The sequence below is a fragment of the Actinia tenebrosa genome, unplaced genomic scaffold (assembly GCF_029948245.1).
Source record: "Actinia tenebrosa isolate PJP-AT-01 unplaced genomic scaffold, QUT_ActTen_1.0 PGA_scaffold9__36_contigs__length_13948895, whole genome shotgun sequence".
In the NCBI taxonomy this organism is placed as follows: domain Eukaryota; kingdom Metazoa; phylum Cnidaria; class Anthozoa; order Actiniaria; family Actiniidae; genus Actinia; species Actinia tenebrosa.
In genome coordinates this window covers 4,504,912-4,517,909 of record NW_028292586.1, presented here as the reverse complement: position 1 = coordinate 4,517,909, position 12,998 = coordinate 4,504,912, and the positions used below count along the sequence as shown (strand labels likewise).

At 38.3% G+C, this 12,998-nt stretch overlaps 4 protein-coding genes across 4 annotated transcripts; 1 reads left to right on the top strand and 3 right to left on the bottom strand.

Annotated features, from left to right (window-relative positions):
• Positions 1 to 497: 497 nt before the first annotated feature.
• Positions 498 to 3,681, bottom strand: LOC148904562 (uncharacterized). The gene is made up of 2 exons (XM_089024600.1): positions 2,554 to 3,681; positions 498 to 1,508 (listed from the first exon to the last, which is right to left on the bottom strand). The coding sequence occupies exons 1-2, from the start codon at positions 2,987 to 2,989 to the stop codon at positions 1,381 to 1,383; spliced, it is 564 nt and encodes a 187-aa protein (XP_088880726.1). The 5' UTR covers positions 2,990 to 3,681; the 3' UTR covers positions 498 to 1,380.
• LOC148904561 (uncharacterized) lies at positions 3,668 to 5,504 on the top strand. The gene is made up of 5 exons (XM_089025000.1): positions 3,668 to 3,844; positions 4,205 to 4,278; positions 4,382 to 4,473; positions 4,816 to 4,925; positions 5,011 to 5,504. The coding sequence occupies exons 1-5, from the start codon at positions 3,668 to 3,670 to the stop codon at positions 5,389 to 5,391; spliced, it is 834 nt and encodes a 277-aa protein (XP_088881126.1). The 3' UTR covers positions 5,392 to 5,504.
• A 483-nt stretch (positions 5,505 to 5,987) lies between these two features.
• On the bottom strand, positions 5,988 to 8,920 carry LOC148904560 (uncharacterized). Its single transcript, XM_089024602.1, has 3 exons — positions 8,878 to 8,920; positions 7,675 to 7,872; positions 5,988 to 7,203 (listed from the first exon to the last, which is right to left on the bottom strand). Exons 2-3 carry the CDS (start codon positions 7,843 to 7,845, stop codon positions 7,024 to 7,026), a joined length of 351 nt encoding a protein of 116 aa, XP_088880728.1. The 5' UTR covers positions 7,846 to 7,872; positions 8,878 to 8,920; the 3' UTR covers positions 5,988 to 7,023.
• Positions 8,921 to 9,658: 738 nt separating this feature from the next.
• Positions 9,659 to 12,870, bottom strand: LOC116296552 (uncharacterized). Its single transcript, XM_089024591.1, has 3 exons — positions 12,792 to 12,870; positions 11,253 to 11,928; positions 9,659 to 10,542 (listed from the first exon to the last, which is right to left on the bottom strand). The coding sequence occupies exons 2-3, from the start codon at positions 11,911 to 11,913 to the stop codon at positions 9,728 to 9,730; spliced, it is 1,476 nt and encodes a 491-aa protein (XP_088880717.1). The 5' UTR covers positions 11,914 to 11,928; positions 12,792 to 12,870; the 3' UTR covers positions 9,659 to 9,727.
• Positions 12,871 to 12,998: the final 128 nt, after the last annotated feature.

The window sequence follows — 12,998 nt, the reverse complement described above, 5'->3', positions numbered from 1 at the left end:
TTCTTGCCTGGGTTTTAAATTCAAATTTTTCTTTAAAATAATTGCGTTTCGCATTTAGCCATACATTTTTCATTAAAGGTTTTGCTGTCCCTAAAAACAAATTGTGCATGAGGATCAACAACATGGTAACGAGTACAATCGAAGTAAGGCAACTGTAAGAGTTCAGAATATCTTGTTCCAGTGGAAGTTTCAATTTGGTTTCGTTCATCAGCGGTTGTTGCATTGAGTATTTTCTGAGCCTCTCTTCGATGCTCTTCATTTGTCCTTGGTGTATCGTCATCTTCGAAACCTGAAAAAATCCATGCTACTAAAATCTCCGGGAAAAAATCTTGTGCACTTTGAGCACCCTCGGTGAGCAGTACATCCTAAGAAACCGCAAACTTTTCTTAGTGCAGGAATGTCACAAGCAATACAAAGGAGGGCAGCTCGAAAAACATCTTGCTGTTCTAACTCCCATGAGGCCGAACTTGGATGCCTTCGTGCCACAATAAGTTCAATTCGGCTACAAGTGGTTGTAAGTACGTATTGATATTCAATTTGGGCTCGTGTGGACCAGGTATTACCCCAACTATTATTACGTTTTCCTCTTTGTACCTTTCTTTTCTCGGAAGATTTAGGAGGACCATATATATGACTCCAACGCTATAGACACTGTGCTTAAAAGGCTGAAACCAGTCAACATTCAGCATAAAAGCATAATTATTAGGCTGGGCAAGGAAAGGAGTGCCGTTAAAATATTGCCAATCTTTCCACACTTGGCCATCGTAAATATCAACTAAAATATCGTCCGGTACATTCCGATTTCTCCAAATCTCACATTTTTGTACAAAGTCTGGTCGCTTAATAAAGTGAGTTAGAGTGTCTCTGATGCTTTTATAACAATAAACTTTATGTGGGTACAATTTTGTCTGTCCATTTTTCAAACGAATTTCCTTAAGCAATTCCGCTCCACAAGGTGTGCGGCGAAACAATTGACGGTGATTCGGAAAAGCAATGTGAGAACATGGTTTAGCAATGACACGCCCGAATCTTGTTGTTATGCAGTCTTGAAAACGGTATAGGGTGTCGCATTTCGGACAAACAACATACTTTGAATGCTTATCTTTAAAAGAAAGATAATTTTTCAAGAGTTTGAAGGAGCTCGGGAAAACCAATACTGCGGTTGGGAAAATGATTGGCGAAAGCTCACACAAAACCTCAAAAATCGCTTTAAAAAAGGCGAGGAGAATATCAATGCCTCGGTCTGGTACAGAAAAGTATGCAGACCAAAAGCACACAAACAAGGCAATCCAGTTAATAAGGGTCACTCGGGAACTTGCTTCGACGGCAACGCTTATTTCTGCACTAGATTGTTCAAAATCTCTTTCTACGTCTTCGATATCAATATCCCAAGTTTTCAACCAATCTCCTTCTTTCATTTCCTCTTATCTCTTCATGGTCAAATTCACTGTCCAACTTGTCATCCCAAAACACTTGATCTTCTTCCTCAAAGTTATATATTCCGTCTCCTTTAAACATAAGCAAATACGATGTATTTTATTCATTCGGCATTGTATAACTGCAACATAGTATAAGATAAAGTCTGAAACCATTATAATACTAGAAAAAAAATGTCAGTAAAAAAAACCCTCATGGGCTAAGGGACCGGTCATTATTTAAGTTGGGGGGGGGGGGGGGAGAAAAAATTGGGGGGGGGGGGGGGGGGGCCTGAAATTTTTGCTAGTGAAAGTCTTGAAATTTAAAAATGACTTTTAGGGAAATTTTTTAAATTTTTTACTACAATCCATGGGGGGTTTTCGATAAACTTGGATGCCTTCAAATGGGGGGCCTTGAAATTTTTTTGCGTCACTGACAATTTCTCCTCCCACCCCCCCCCCCCCTACCTCCAACTTAAATAATGACCGGTCCCTAAATGTATAATTTTGACCCAAATTTTGCTCTGAAAATAAATGATTTCCATTGAAAATAAAATATAAATTTCTAAGTCAGCAAAACAACAATTTATAATTCGTGAAAGAAAAATGATAAATCGAAAATAAAAAACCCAAGAGACATATTAAATAAATTACTTATAATTGTATTTCTCTAACTTGACAAACATGTTTTGCCGGATACCATGCTATCTCAGGATGACCACAGTCATGAATTGATTTGGAGACAAAAATGTACAGCAATATCCATTTGAACATAGTAAATTCTTTTTGGCGTTTTAAATGAGTTATCTCTAGCTATGATTTTATAAACTCTTTGAATGAACCTTTCTGAATGAACACTGAGGTTTTAATGGCAACCATAAGCCGATTACTTAATAATGCACCCTTCTTAAAAGTAACGGTGAAAACGAGGCTAAGATAGAAATAGAAAAGAATCATTTGTACCTCTAACTTAATCTCGCTTCAATAACACTAATGCTTGGTAGTAAATCCAATAGGGGAGCTAGATCATGTGCAAATCAGCCGCTTGTTAAAGATTCAGTCTTTTATCTATGCAGTTTGACTTTAACATTTAAAGATTATATAATCTAATCATCAAATAAACGTATAACATCAATACCTTTTTGTGAAGTAGCTGGTAAGAATTCGTCACTTGATGGTTGGTTTGTATTTGGCACATCAGAGGAGTCTTGATCAGTTTGGTCCAAAACGTTTATCTCGCTGTAGTCATTAGAAGAAGTGTCGTTCTGGCCGTCAATCTCGTGAGTGAAAATACTATCATTTGAGTCTTCGTCGTCATTCCGCTGTAATTGCCATTGATTTGTTAAAGGATCATAAAATTCTTCTTTGTGACGGCAAAATACTCTGTAATGTAAATCTTCGTTACAATGAAAGCAATGATAACGCTTTGACATCGCAGAAGACATTTTGTTTTCCAGAACTATATAATTAAAAAGACGGTGTGTATCATTGGGATAATTACTCAAAATCCAAGCATTTTGAATGGCTAACAGCCATATTCCAGCGTAATAAAGTTCCACGTCCATCAACCACATGCCACTGGACAAAAGCACGCCGGATCTTTATTACCGCGCCCTTTTCCTTAGAGCTGTCACTGTTGGCGGCAGATAATGGTACGATGGTTTTAGAGCTAGAAGCTAATCAAGTTTATTGCAATGATATTTCGTGAATCTAGGCTTTAGAAAAAATTTCATAACTTTATAAAATGGAGCAAATAGCTTTAAGATAATAAATATATTACTTAACATGAATCCTGGATACAACTTCAGCATTTTTATAAGACAGTTATTCCTTTTTTTATTATTAGACTTCATTATATGAACGTATATGTCATCACAAGTCACGTGATACGCCGTGATAGATAGGGGGTAGATTTGTTCGGTGGATGTGCTTATTCGTTCATTCGCCTTTTGGTCACAAACAGGTAACAAACTCTGTCGGTCATCTAGTTTCCCGCACATTCTATATCTTTGCTTATAAATTGCGTTCATTCGTCGCGATCAAAAAAATGGGAAGAACATCTACACCTTTACCAGGACGCCCAATGCCAATCCATTCTGTTACTGCAACTACCAGTACAAGCAGTACCAGTAGACATACTGAAAATGGCGCCAATTCTCAAAGGCTTAACATACTTATTCCCTCTGTCCCTGGTGGTAACGAGGATGTGCTAAGAGAACACAGAAATCGCCTATTGCAAGCAACAAGCGAGAATGAGAACGTTGACCCCGACAGCGAAAAAGAAGAAATTTTCTTCAAATTTCGAAACGATTGTGAAACAGTTTAAAGAACTGCAAGCACAAAACCGCCAAATACTAGCCGCCTTAAAAGAAAGCCAGCAGAACAAGGACAACAGCAAGACCAAGATTACTGTCTCAAAGGCTGTTGCAGTAAGTAAAGTGGCAATATTTAAAAAGCAAGCTATTTTTATTGATAATTTTACTGGGAATTCTTGGCGCGAAGAGTAGTTGGTATAATTATGCAGCGGTATAATTTATGCAATGCTAAAATTGGCGGGAAACCCGCCATGGTAGTGGTTAATGCTACCAAACTTTACTATTGATTTCCAATAACAAGACACTGAATGATAATGATAATTTCCTTTTTTGTAAAGGAATTGATTTGATTTCGATTTTTTTCCCAATATTATACAATCACAGCCATACAAATAATGAAAACATTATTACTATGTCTAAGAATAACTTAAGGTACATCTTATGATTTTAATGAATTATATTATGTTATTACAGTCTGAAGTACGCTTGGTAGCAAAGAAATTACGGGACAGGGAAGAAAACCCTCTTATATGGGATTTTACTAAAGCGTAAGTATGAAAATTTAATAAAAATGATCTTGTCTGAATCATCCATAGTTTCTTTCCATATTAAGTTTCCACTTACCACTCAAATATGGCATTTCCTAATTAGTTTCAGAGATGACGTCAACGAACATATTAATAACGCAATAAGGGATAGAGTTCTGAATGTTCATAAGGATGTCTCTGCCGTCGAGTTAGAAGGTATTTATGTATTTTATATTACGAAGTGCGAAAGGCCTTATGCACCTATCAAAGTTAACCCGGGGGGGAGGGGTGAGGACAAAGGGTGGTGGTGGTCGGGGGGGGGGGGAGGGGGTAACGAAATCCTTTTAGAAATATTCAAATGCCGAAGGGAGGGGAAGCAGTTTGAAATAAAATAACATGGAAAGAAAAAAAAAAAGAAAAAAAAAAGAAAAAAAACGAAACAAAACAAAACAAAGCAAAAACAAATGGATGCTAAAGGAGTAATTGTCGGCCAAATGCCAAAATTTCTAACAAATTTTGTCTCAAGTTTTAATATATGGGTACTTGATATAATTTCAGCTGCCCTTAAAAGTCACTTTCTGACGAGAAGAAAGAGAAACAAAAGAGAGCGTTCAGGGGCCCTTGGAAGGCATCAAAAGATGCAGCGGAAAACACAAAGAAAACAAAATGTGAGTAAACTGAATTTGCAACGATTATGACTTTGTTTAATAAGAAACTTTGACTGACGGTGGTTTTTTTTCTTTTTTCTTTTAGCTCCTAAAATCCAGATCCAAGGCAGCGGACTTGTCAACCTCGCTATCACCAGGGGACAAAGAGAAAGTCAAGGCAATTATGAAACTGGAGTATATGTCATCAGAGGAGTCGATGTCAGAGGCGGATGACCAGGCTGATGACGATACAGCGGACAGTGGCTCTAATAACGAAGGGGGCCCTACTAAGCAGAGTAAAGTTTTAATAAAACACCCTCTGCCATGGAGAAGCCCCCTAGCTAATCAGTTCATGGAAAGCATGGACCGAAAGGCAAAAAGGAGGCTGTCAGAGCGCAGTCTCACCATGCTTTTGAAGCGGAAAATCGGGGAGCCGTCAAGACGCCCAAGGCCATCTGGAGGTCCCGAATGGGCATTGAGAGCCTAAAGGTTTTTATCAAATCAAGGGCACTGGGACACCGAACGTGGTTGGGGTTTCTACGAGTTTTATGAATTAAATCTTGTGTCACTGTTCCTCCGTTCCTTTGGCCTGATTTCTAGGGTTTTCGTTCTTCTTTCGATTACTTGAACGTTATACTCGTTTACTTGAAGAAATCCAAAGGTCAAACGGTATAGCAGCGGCTATTTAAGCCTATTGACCTTTGGATTTCTTAAAGTAATCAAGTATAATGTTCAAATAATCGAAAGAAGAAGGAAAACCCTAGAAATCAGGCCAAAGGAACGGAGGAACAGTGACACAAGATTTAATTCATAAAACTCGTAGAAACCCAACCACGTTCGGTGTCCTTAATTAAGTTTTTGCAGTTATAAATGAAGTGTACTACTACAGAATATCTAAAAAGAATCGTACATAAGCCACAGATCGATTGACAACTAAATATATTATGATCTCCTTTCACAAATTCTGTCACAAGATGAAACAAACACCTGTAATTAATTTACAGAACTAGCATTTTCAATTAGTTGTAGTTAACAAATTGTTCATAGTTAATCAGTCGTCAAGAAAAGGAAATTCACAATGAAAATGTTTCAGTATGATTTATGTCTTTTTTCCTGCTTCTTAGTATAGGTTAGCTATGTTTAAAGTATGAGGTGGTTGTCACGACATATATCGTTTCTATTTTTTTTGGCCTGCCATAAGTGACAATAGCTGAAGACTGATAATATAGTTAAATTTAGCAAATATGATGAGCATAATTCAACTGAGCAAATATGGCTAAGACGCCTGGTACATCTGAGGCATTAAGGGGGCATTAATCACATATACGGTCAGAGCATATCGCATGGTATATGTAAGGCATAAATCACATATACGGCCTGGAAAAATACAGGGTATATGTAAGGCATTAATCACATATACCGCCTGGGCAAAGACAGGGTATATGTAAGGCATTAATCACATATACGACCTGGGCAAAGACAGGGTATACGTAAGGCATTAATCACATATACGGCCTGGGCAAACACAGGTTATATGTAAGGCATAAATCACATATACGGCCTGGGGAAACACAGGGTATATGTAAGGCATAAATCACATATACGGCCTGGGCAAAGACAGGTTATATGTAAGGCATAAATCACATATACGGCCTGGGCAAAGACAGGGTATATGTAAGGCATAAATCACATATACGGCCTGGGAAAATACAGGGTATATGTAAGGCATTAATCACATATACGGCCTGGGCAAAGACAGGGTAAATGTAAGGCATTAATCACATATACGGCCTGGGAAAATACAGGGTATATGTAAGGCATGAATCACATATACGGCCTGGGGAAACACAGGGTATACGTAAGACATAAAACACATATACGGGCTGGGCAAATACGTGCACATATCAAATGAGCATTCACATTTACTACCGGGTAAATGTATGGATGATATGATATCTGCTATATATTTGCCGTTTGGGATTTTACTGGGCCATACGGACTTTGCCATCTGTGCCCATGGGATAAATGTGTAGGTACATATCATATACAGTCATTGGGCAAATATTGTTTACTATTAGTCAAATATGATATTTGCCCATATATTTGTCTATATGTTTGCCTACATGACAAATCCATTTTTTCGTCGAGTGTCACCTACTGTTACAGCCGCGGCGCCTACGCCGGACCCAATCAACCCTACTACGCCAAACACTGCCAGCGGTGTGAATAGGGCAACGGTAGATGCAATGGCGACTCCAGTAGTTGCTGTGTGAACGCTATTGACTGCAGTCTCTTGTACCTAAAAGTATTATACAAGAGTAAATGTAATCCCCCGCCCCATCAAGAGCACTCTTCGATGCTATTTTTAGAATCATTGATGCTATTTTTAAAATCATTTATGCCATTTTTAGATCATTCATTTTACTGGAGCAGAACATTGGGAACAAAAGCAAATACCTCTACACGTCCTTGTTTGGTTCATGCCAATAAATACTAAAACGGGGGCCGCGGAGCATCCTAAAAAGTGTGTGTGGGGTGGGGTTTAAGTTTAAGATTGAGACTAGTATGAGAAAAAGTGTTTGGGGGAGGGGGGAGGGGGGCTAAGATTGGACAATATAAAAGACTAGTATGGGAAATGGGAAAAGTGGGGAGGGGGGCAGTAGCCCCTGCCCCACCCCTCCGCGACCCCTGTTCAAGGGCTACATGGCTAGTAATTGTTTTACGAATATATGACGCGCATTCTATCGTCGAAGTAGTCGATCTATCATACCTGGAGGTTATCGATCCATTCTTGTAACTTTGTGCATATCTCTGGAACAGCATCAGCATATTCTTTCATGAACGGGATAGCCTCGTCACTCGTTTTCATGAACTTTTTTATCAATTTTTGGACTTGAGGATTTTTTTCCAGCCATTGCTCATCAGCTAAAGGCCCTGACATTTTGGCTCGATTTGATTAGAAGTGCGCCTTAAAACAAAATTTAAACTTAAGTATACATTATTCTAATTTCCGTTCACTTGAGAATAACGCTAAGCTGATCGTAATCGTTTGCTCTGAACGTTTAAGATGTCTTTTAAAAGTAGTATTTTACTTCGGATTCAAAAGTGAATATGAAGATTCGCGGTTTCCGATTGGTCGAAAATTACTTCACATTTGACAATTCTTCCTCTGATCGAAAACTTTGTCCCATGTTAAAGGCGTGATTACACGGAGCAATTTTCTCTGCAACTTGTCGACGTTGTAACCTACAGCGCAATTTGAAAAATGATACGAGACAAGTTTCATCAATCGTTACGAAAAGTAGAATTCGTTTCTACTTTTGGCAACGATTGCGTCTCCATTGCACCGTGTAAACACTCTTGCAACTTGTGTCGCAACGCAGTCGTGAGACAAATTGCCCCGGGCAAGTTGCAGAAAAAATTGCTATGTAATCGAGCCTTTTGGGGAACCGGAATGCTAAAGAGAACGAAGGAAATCCATTTTTTAGCAATACCAACGAGGAAGCCTATTAAAAATAGCAATCCGGGGGGAAACGATTTTCCCAATGAGAGTATACGAAAGAATATTTTGGATTACTAATTTGCATTAAAAACATTTTATATTTTGAGATCATGCGTTTAAACTTGAGTGCACAATCTTTCAAAACAAGTAAGATTCAATTTAAAAAAACGTTTACCAAATATCACACCATTATAAGGATTATGTAAATAATGAAGTTATAAAAAATAGTACTAGTTAGCGTGTATATAGTCAAATAGACACAAAAGAAAACAATGGAATTAGGGTCTAGTAAAGTGTATTGGTCTAATATCTATTTTACGGGTTTATTAACTTCTCTGTACAAACAATCTGCAATTATTCGCTTCAAACTCGGAGATATTTACCTCGAATGATCATAAATATTCCCCAATAATTCTGATTGTCGAATAGTTTATTTACTAAATTTGAATCGTAAAACCAAACTAGCCTTACCTCAATTTGACCTTTTTAGCTTCGTTGTTTGTTTAATCTCCAGAGTAGACGTCCGTAGGGTCTGTCACGCAACGTTCCCTCCCCTTTCCCTCTTCCGCAGTCCCTCGCTCGGCCGCTGCACTCTCCGAGCTTAGAGACCGTAAAGGCCGATTTAGACGGTACGATTTTCGCCTACAACTATCGTATACAACACGCTTGCGCCATCCTACAACTCGAGTCGTAGCGTGTAAATCAATCCTACAACTCGCCTACGACAGACGCGAGCGTGTTGTATACGATAGTTGTAGGCGAAAATCGTACCGTCTAATGTACAATGACCAAAAAGTCGGTCCAATAGTCTTGGACCCATCAGTGCCTTCGGAACCAAAAACTCTCAGTCTCTCTCGTCACAGGTCTTCTGCTTACTTGAGCAGAACATTCCTTTCCAATTGTTATTATGGGCCAATTGAAATCGGCTTGTTTGTCGAGGAGCCAATTAAAAACCTCAATAGAATTTCGCGCCAAAATCAAATCAAATGATTGCTGCATGCTGTCAAATTTTGTGTTGGAACTATAGGTGACAAAGAAGATTTGTAAAAGAAAACTTTACAAGAAACAACGCACTGCTTTCTTTGTAGTTTCGAACCGCCAAGCAACGAAAGAGTGAATGTTTTTGGAAATATTTCATTTGACATTCCGGCCTTGGAAAACCACAGGCAAGCCCAAACAATGTATCCGTTGTGCTGTCTTATGCTGAAAAAATCGTAAAATTTTTAAATAAAAAAAAAAACATACCTTGATCTTAACTTGTTATCAGTGGCTTTTAACTTCTTCTAACTATTAATATGGCCACCAGACGTACTCAGAATTACTAAGATTGTGTGTGTAGTGCCATGTCATACATCTTCTGTACAACATCACCTCTACCTATTTTAAATAGAATATCTACAAACTCATCTACTTTTTTTGTTTGGCTGATCATCACCTCAAAAACATCCTCCATAGGGTTTTCTTTTGCTAAATTCCTTATCTGATAGTGGGTCAAGCCAATTTCATCAGCTACCTTGCGATAGTCATTGGCTTTTAGCCTTTGTATGGGGTTAAGCATTAGACATACTTCGTTCTTGACATCATAGGGCATATCTACAACACTTTTACCATATGTTTTATGAATCAGTTCTTTTTTCTCTATTTTTGCCCTTTCTTTTTCAAGATTCATAGGACGGCTTGTATGCCTTCCTGATACTACTACTAATTTTGAGCCAATTGGTCCATCTTCAGACTCCTGAGATACGTCCAGGGCTGGGTGTCTCCAAAGCTTAGGCTGTTCTGCAGTAGGGTTGCCTCCTCCTCCTTCACTCCTTCCAGAGGGAGGCTGTTCTGCAGTAGGGTTGTCCCCTCCTTTTTCACTCCTTCCAGAGGGAGGCTGTTCTGCAGTAGGGTTGTCCCCTCCTCCTTCACTCCTTCCAGAGGGATGCTGTTCTGCAGTAGGGTTGCCCCCTCCTCCTTCACTCCTTCCAGAGGGAGGCTGTTCTGTAGTAGGGTTGCCTCCTCCTCCTTCACTCCTTCCAGAGGGAGGCTGTTCTGCAGTAGGGTTGCCTCCTCCTCCTTCACTCCTTCCAGATGGAGGCTGTTCTGCAGTAGGGTTGTCTGTCCCTCTTGCAGGTTCAGCAATTTCTTCTAGTCCTGTTCCAAAACATCATTAATTCATTCATACTTGAATGTAAATTAACATGAAATTTACCAATTTATTAATTCATTCATTCATCCATCCGCACATCCATTCGTTAATTATTTTTTGATTGTACTGAAACTGTCCTTTCTTTCTTTGAATGAATGAATGGATGAATGAATGAATGGGTAAATGGATGAATGAATGGATGAATGACATTACATTTATGGAGGGAGTGAATAAACAGGGGCGGATCCAGGAATTTTAGAAGGGGAGTGATGATTACAAATTTACCAGGAATTCGAGGTAAAGGAGAGTGACTGTTACTAACAATAATACTGAGAAATTTGAGCAAAAGGGGGGTGACTAGTCACCCCTTTTACCACCCCTTGATCCCCCTGATAAATTTTAGTATTTCTGTTTTGAAGGAGGCAGAAATGGCTAAAAAACGACAGGGAAGAGGGAGAAACAATGCAATAATAAACGGAGAAGGGAGAGTTGTCACAAAGATCAGAGAAAAGGGATAAATTCACTATTATTCAAATTACCGGTAAATTTGTTTGAAGAGGAAGAAATGGTCAAAAAAATTGGGAAGGGAAAGATCAGAGGTGGCATAAAAAATAGAAAGGGGAATATTAAAATGACTGTTTCTCTCTGCTCTATTATATACTAATGATTCATAAAAATACTTAGTAATGTGATTTGATTTACTTATATACTTTACCTTTTAAAAGGAAACAATACTTTTTAATTCTGCCGTTCTCCTTCTTGTAGCATCCAATCACGTAGCTTTCATAGATTGATGAACGAATCAGTAGAACACCCTGCTCATCCAACTTGGCAGATTCCTCTTTAAACCCACAAAACTTTAATAATTTTTTTGTTTCCACTTTTTTGATTCCATAAAAGAAATTCTTACTTTGTAAAATTTGACTTGAATTGTTGAATAAGAGGAGGTCTGAGCTCCATTTTTTTAAAAATGAAGATTCTTGGGAACTTTTCTCTGGTAAAGGAATGACAAAATAGTTATTACTGTGATACTTTTTAAAAATTCCGCCACTGTTATTCTCATCTACTGAAAACTCTTTTCCTTGTTCCTTTCCATATCGGTGAAGTTTGACCACAATTTTCGTACTGTTTTCATCCATTTGTTTGGGTCTGCATGAGCAGAACCATGGCACAAATATAAAATACTTCACTTCCTCATAACTTTTGTTGTCCAATTGAAGAACATTTCTAAGGCTTTTGTCTTTCATTGATAGATGTATGGCACAACCAACCAGCTCTGCTATTAGCTCTTCACTTCCATTTTTCAGTTCAACTTTTGCTATTCCTTGGGTATCGTCTGGTTGCTTTACACCAATAGTTTCTCCATAGCTCGGCATATTGAATAAATCAATCTTCAGATGGGTATACAAAACAAGAATACAAATAAATTTACATTGAGGTTATATCTTCTATCTTTTATGGGATGGTTTGAGGCAACCAGCCAGTGGGGTTATCTTTAGCTTGGGCATAATATTTCATTCCAATCTCCGACCACACGTCATTCCCCTGAGTATCATTCCTTTGTTAAATAGTTGAGAAGACATGTGAATATAAATAAATATCAAGCAAAGAATCTTATTCTCAAGACAATGGCATGTGGTCTGAAATGGGAAAACATTACTCTCAAAGCAGAGAAAAGCTCTCAAAGTAAAGAAAGTAGTTATTATAAGAGGTCAAAAATTCCATAGTTTAATTCTGTTAACCCTCATTCGATAATACGACAACCCCCGGCCCCCTCCCTCCATATTTTCCAAAGATATTTGCATCCCATTCCCTGTCAATAAGGGCAAGTACATTTTTTTATTGGAGTGGGGGGAGGGGTGGTTGACTACACTATTTTATTGGATGGAGAGTAAATTCTCGTGCGATTTGTCTGGCGTATCCCTTGCTGTGTCACGACCGTGTTCGTGCCGTGAACTTTTCACAGTCATACGAAAACTGCACTATGTCTTAAGTCGAGGATAAGTAGAAAGAAAGAAAGAATTCAAAGTTATTTTTCAAGAAAAAAGAATAACTTAAACGAGAGAGACGTCTTTTATATTCTTAGTTTTGAACAAGACAAGAATGTTGTCTTTCTCTGTGTCTTTCTGCCTCTAACCCGCTCTAAGGAATTATAAAGCTTGTATTAAAGACCTTCGAGTCTCGCCTTTCCCCGAAATCAATATTATTGAGAAAAGAAGCCGGCAATTTCCCTCTAGATTATTTAAAGGCTTACCTTCTTTATGCTTTATTAATTGCAAGAAAGAATATTTAGTTTTCCAATAATTATTGTCTGTGAAGATGCGAAGGATAGTAGTCGGTTTCCTAGAATTTTAAGAATATCTACATACATACAGGTAACCCAACAATAACTTTTGTGCTTATAAGTTAAGTGACGTATTTCCGGGCACAAAAACCTCTTAATCCAAGCCAAGATATCCTC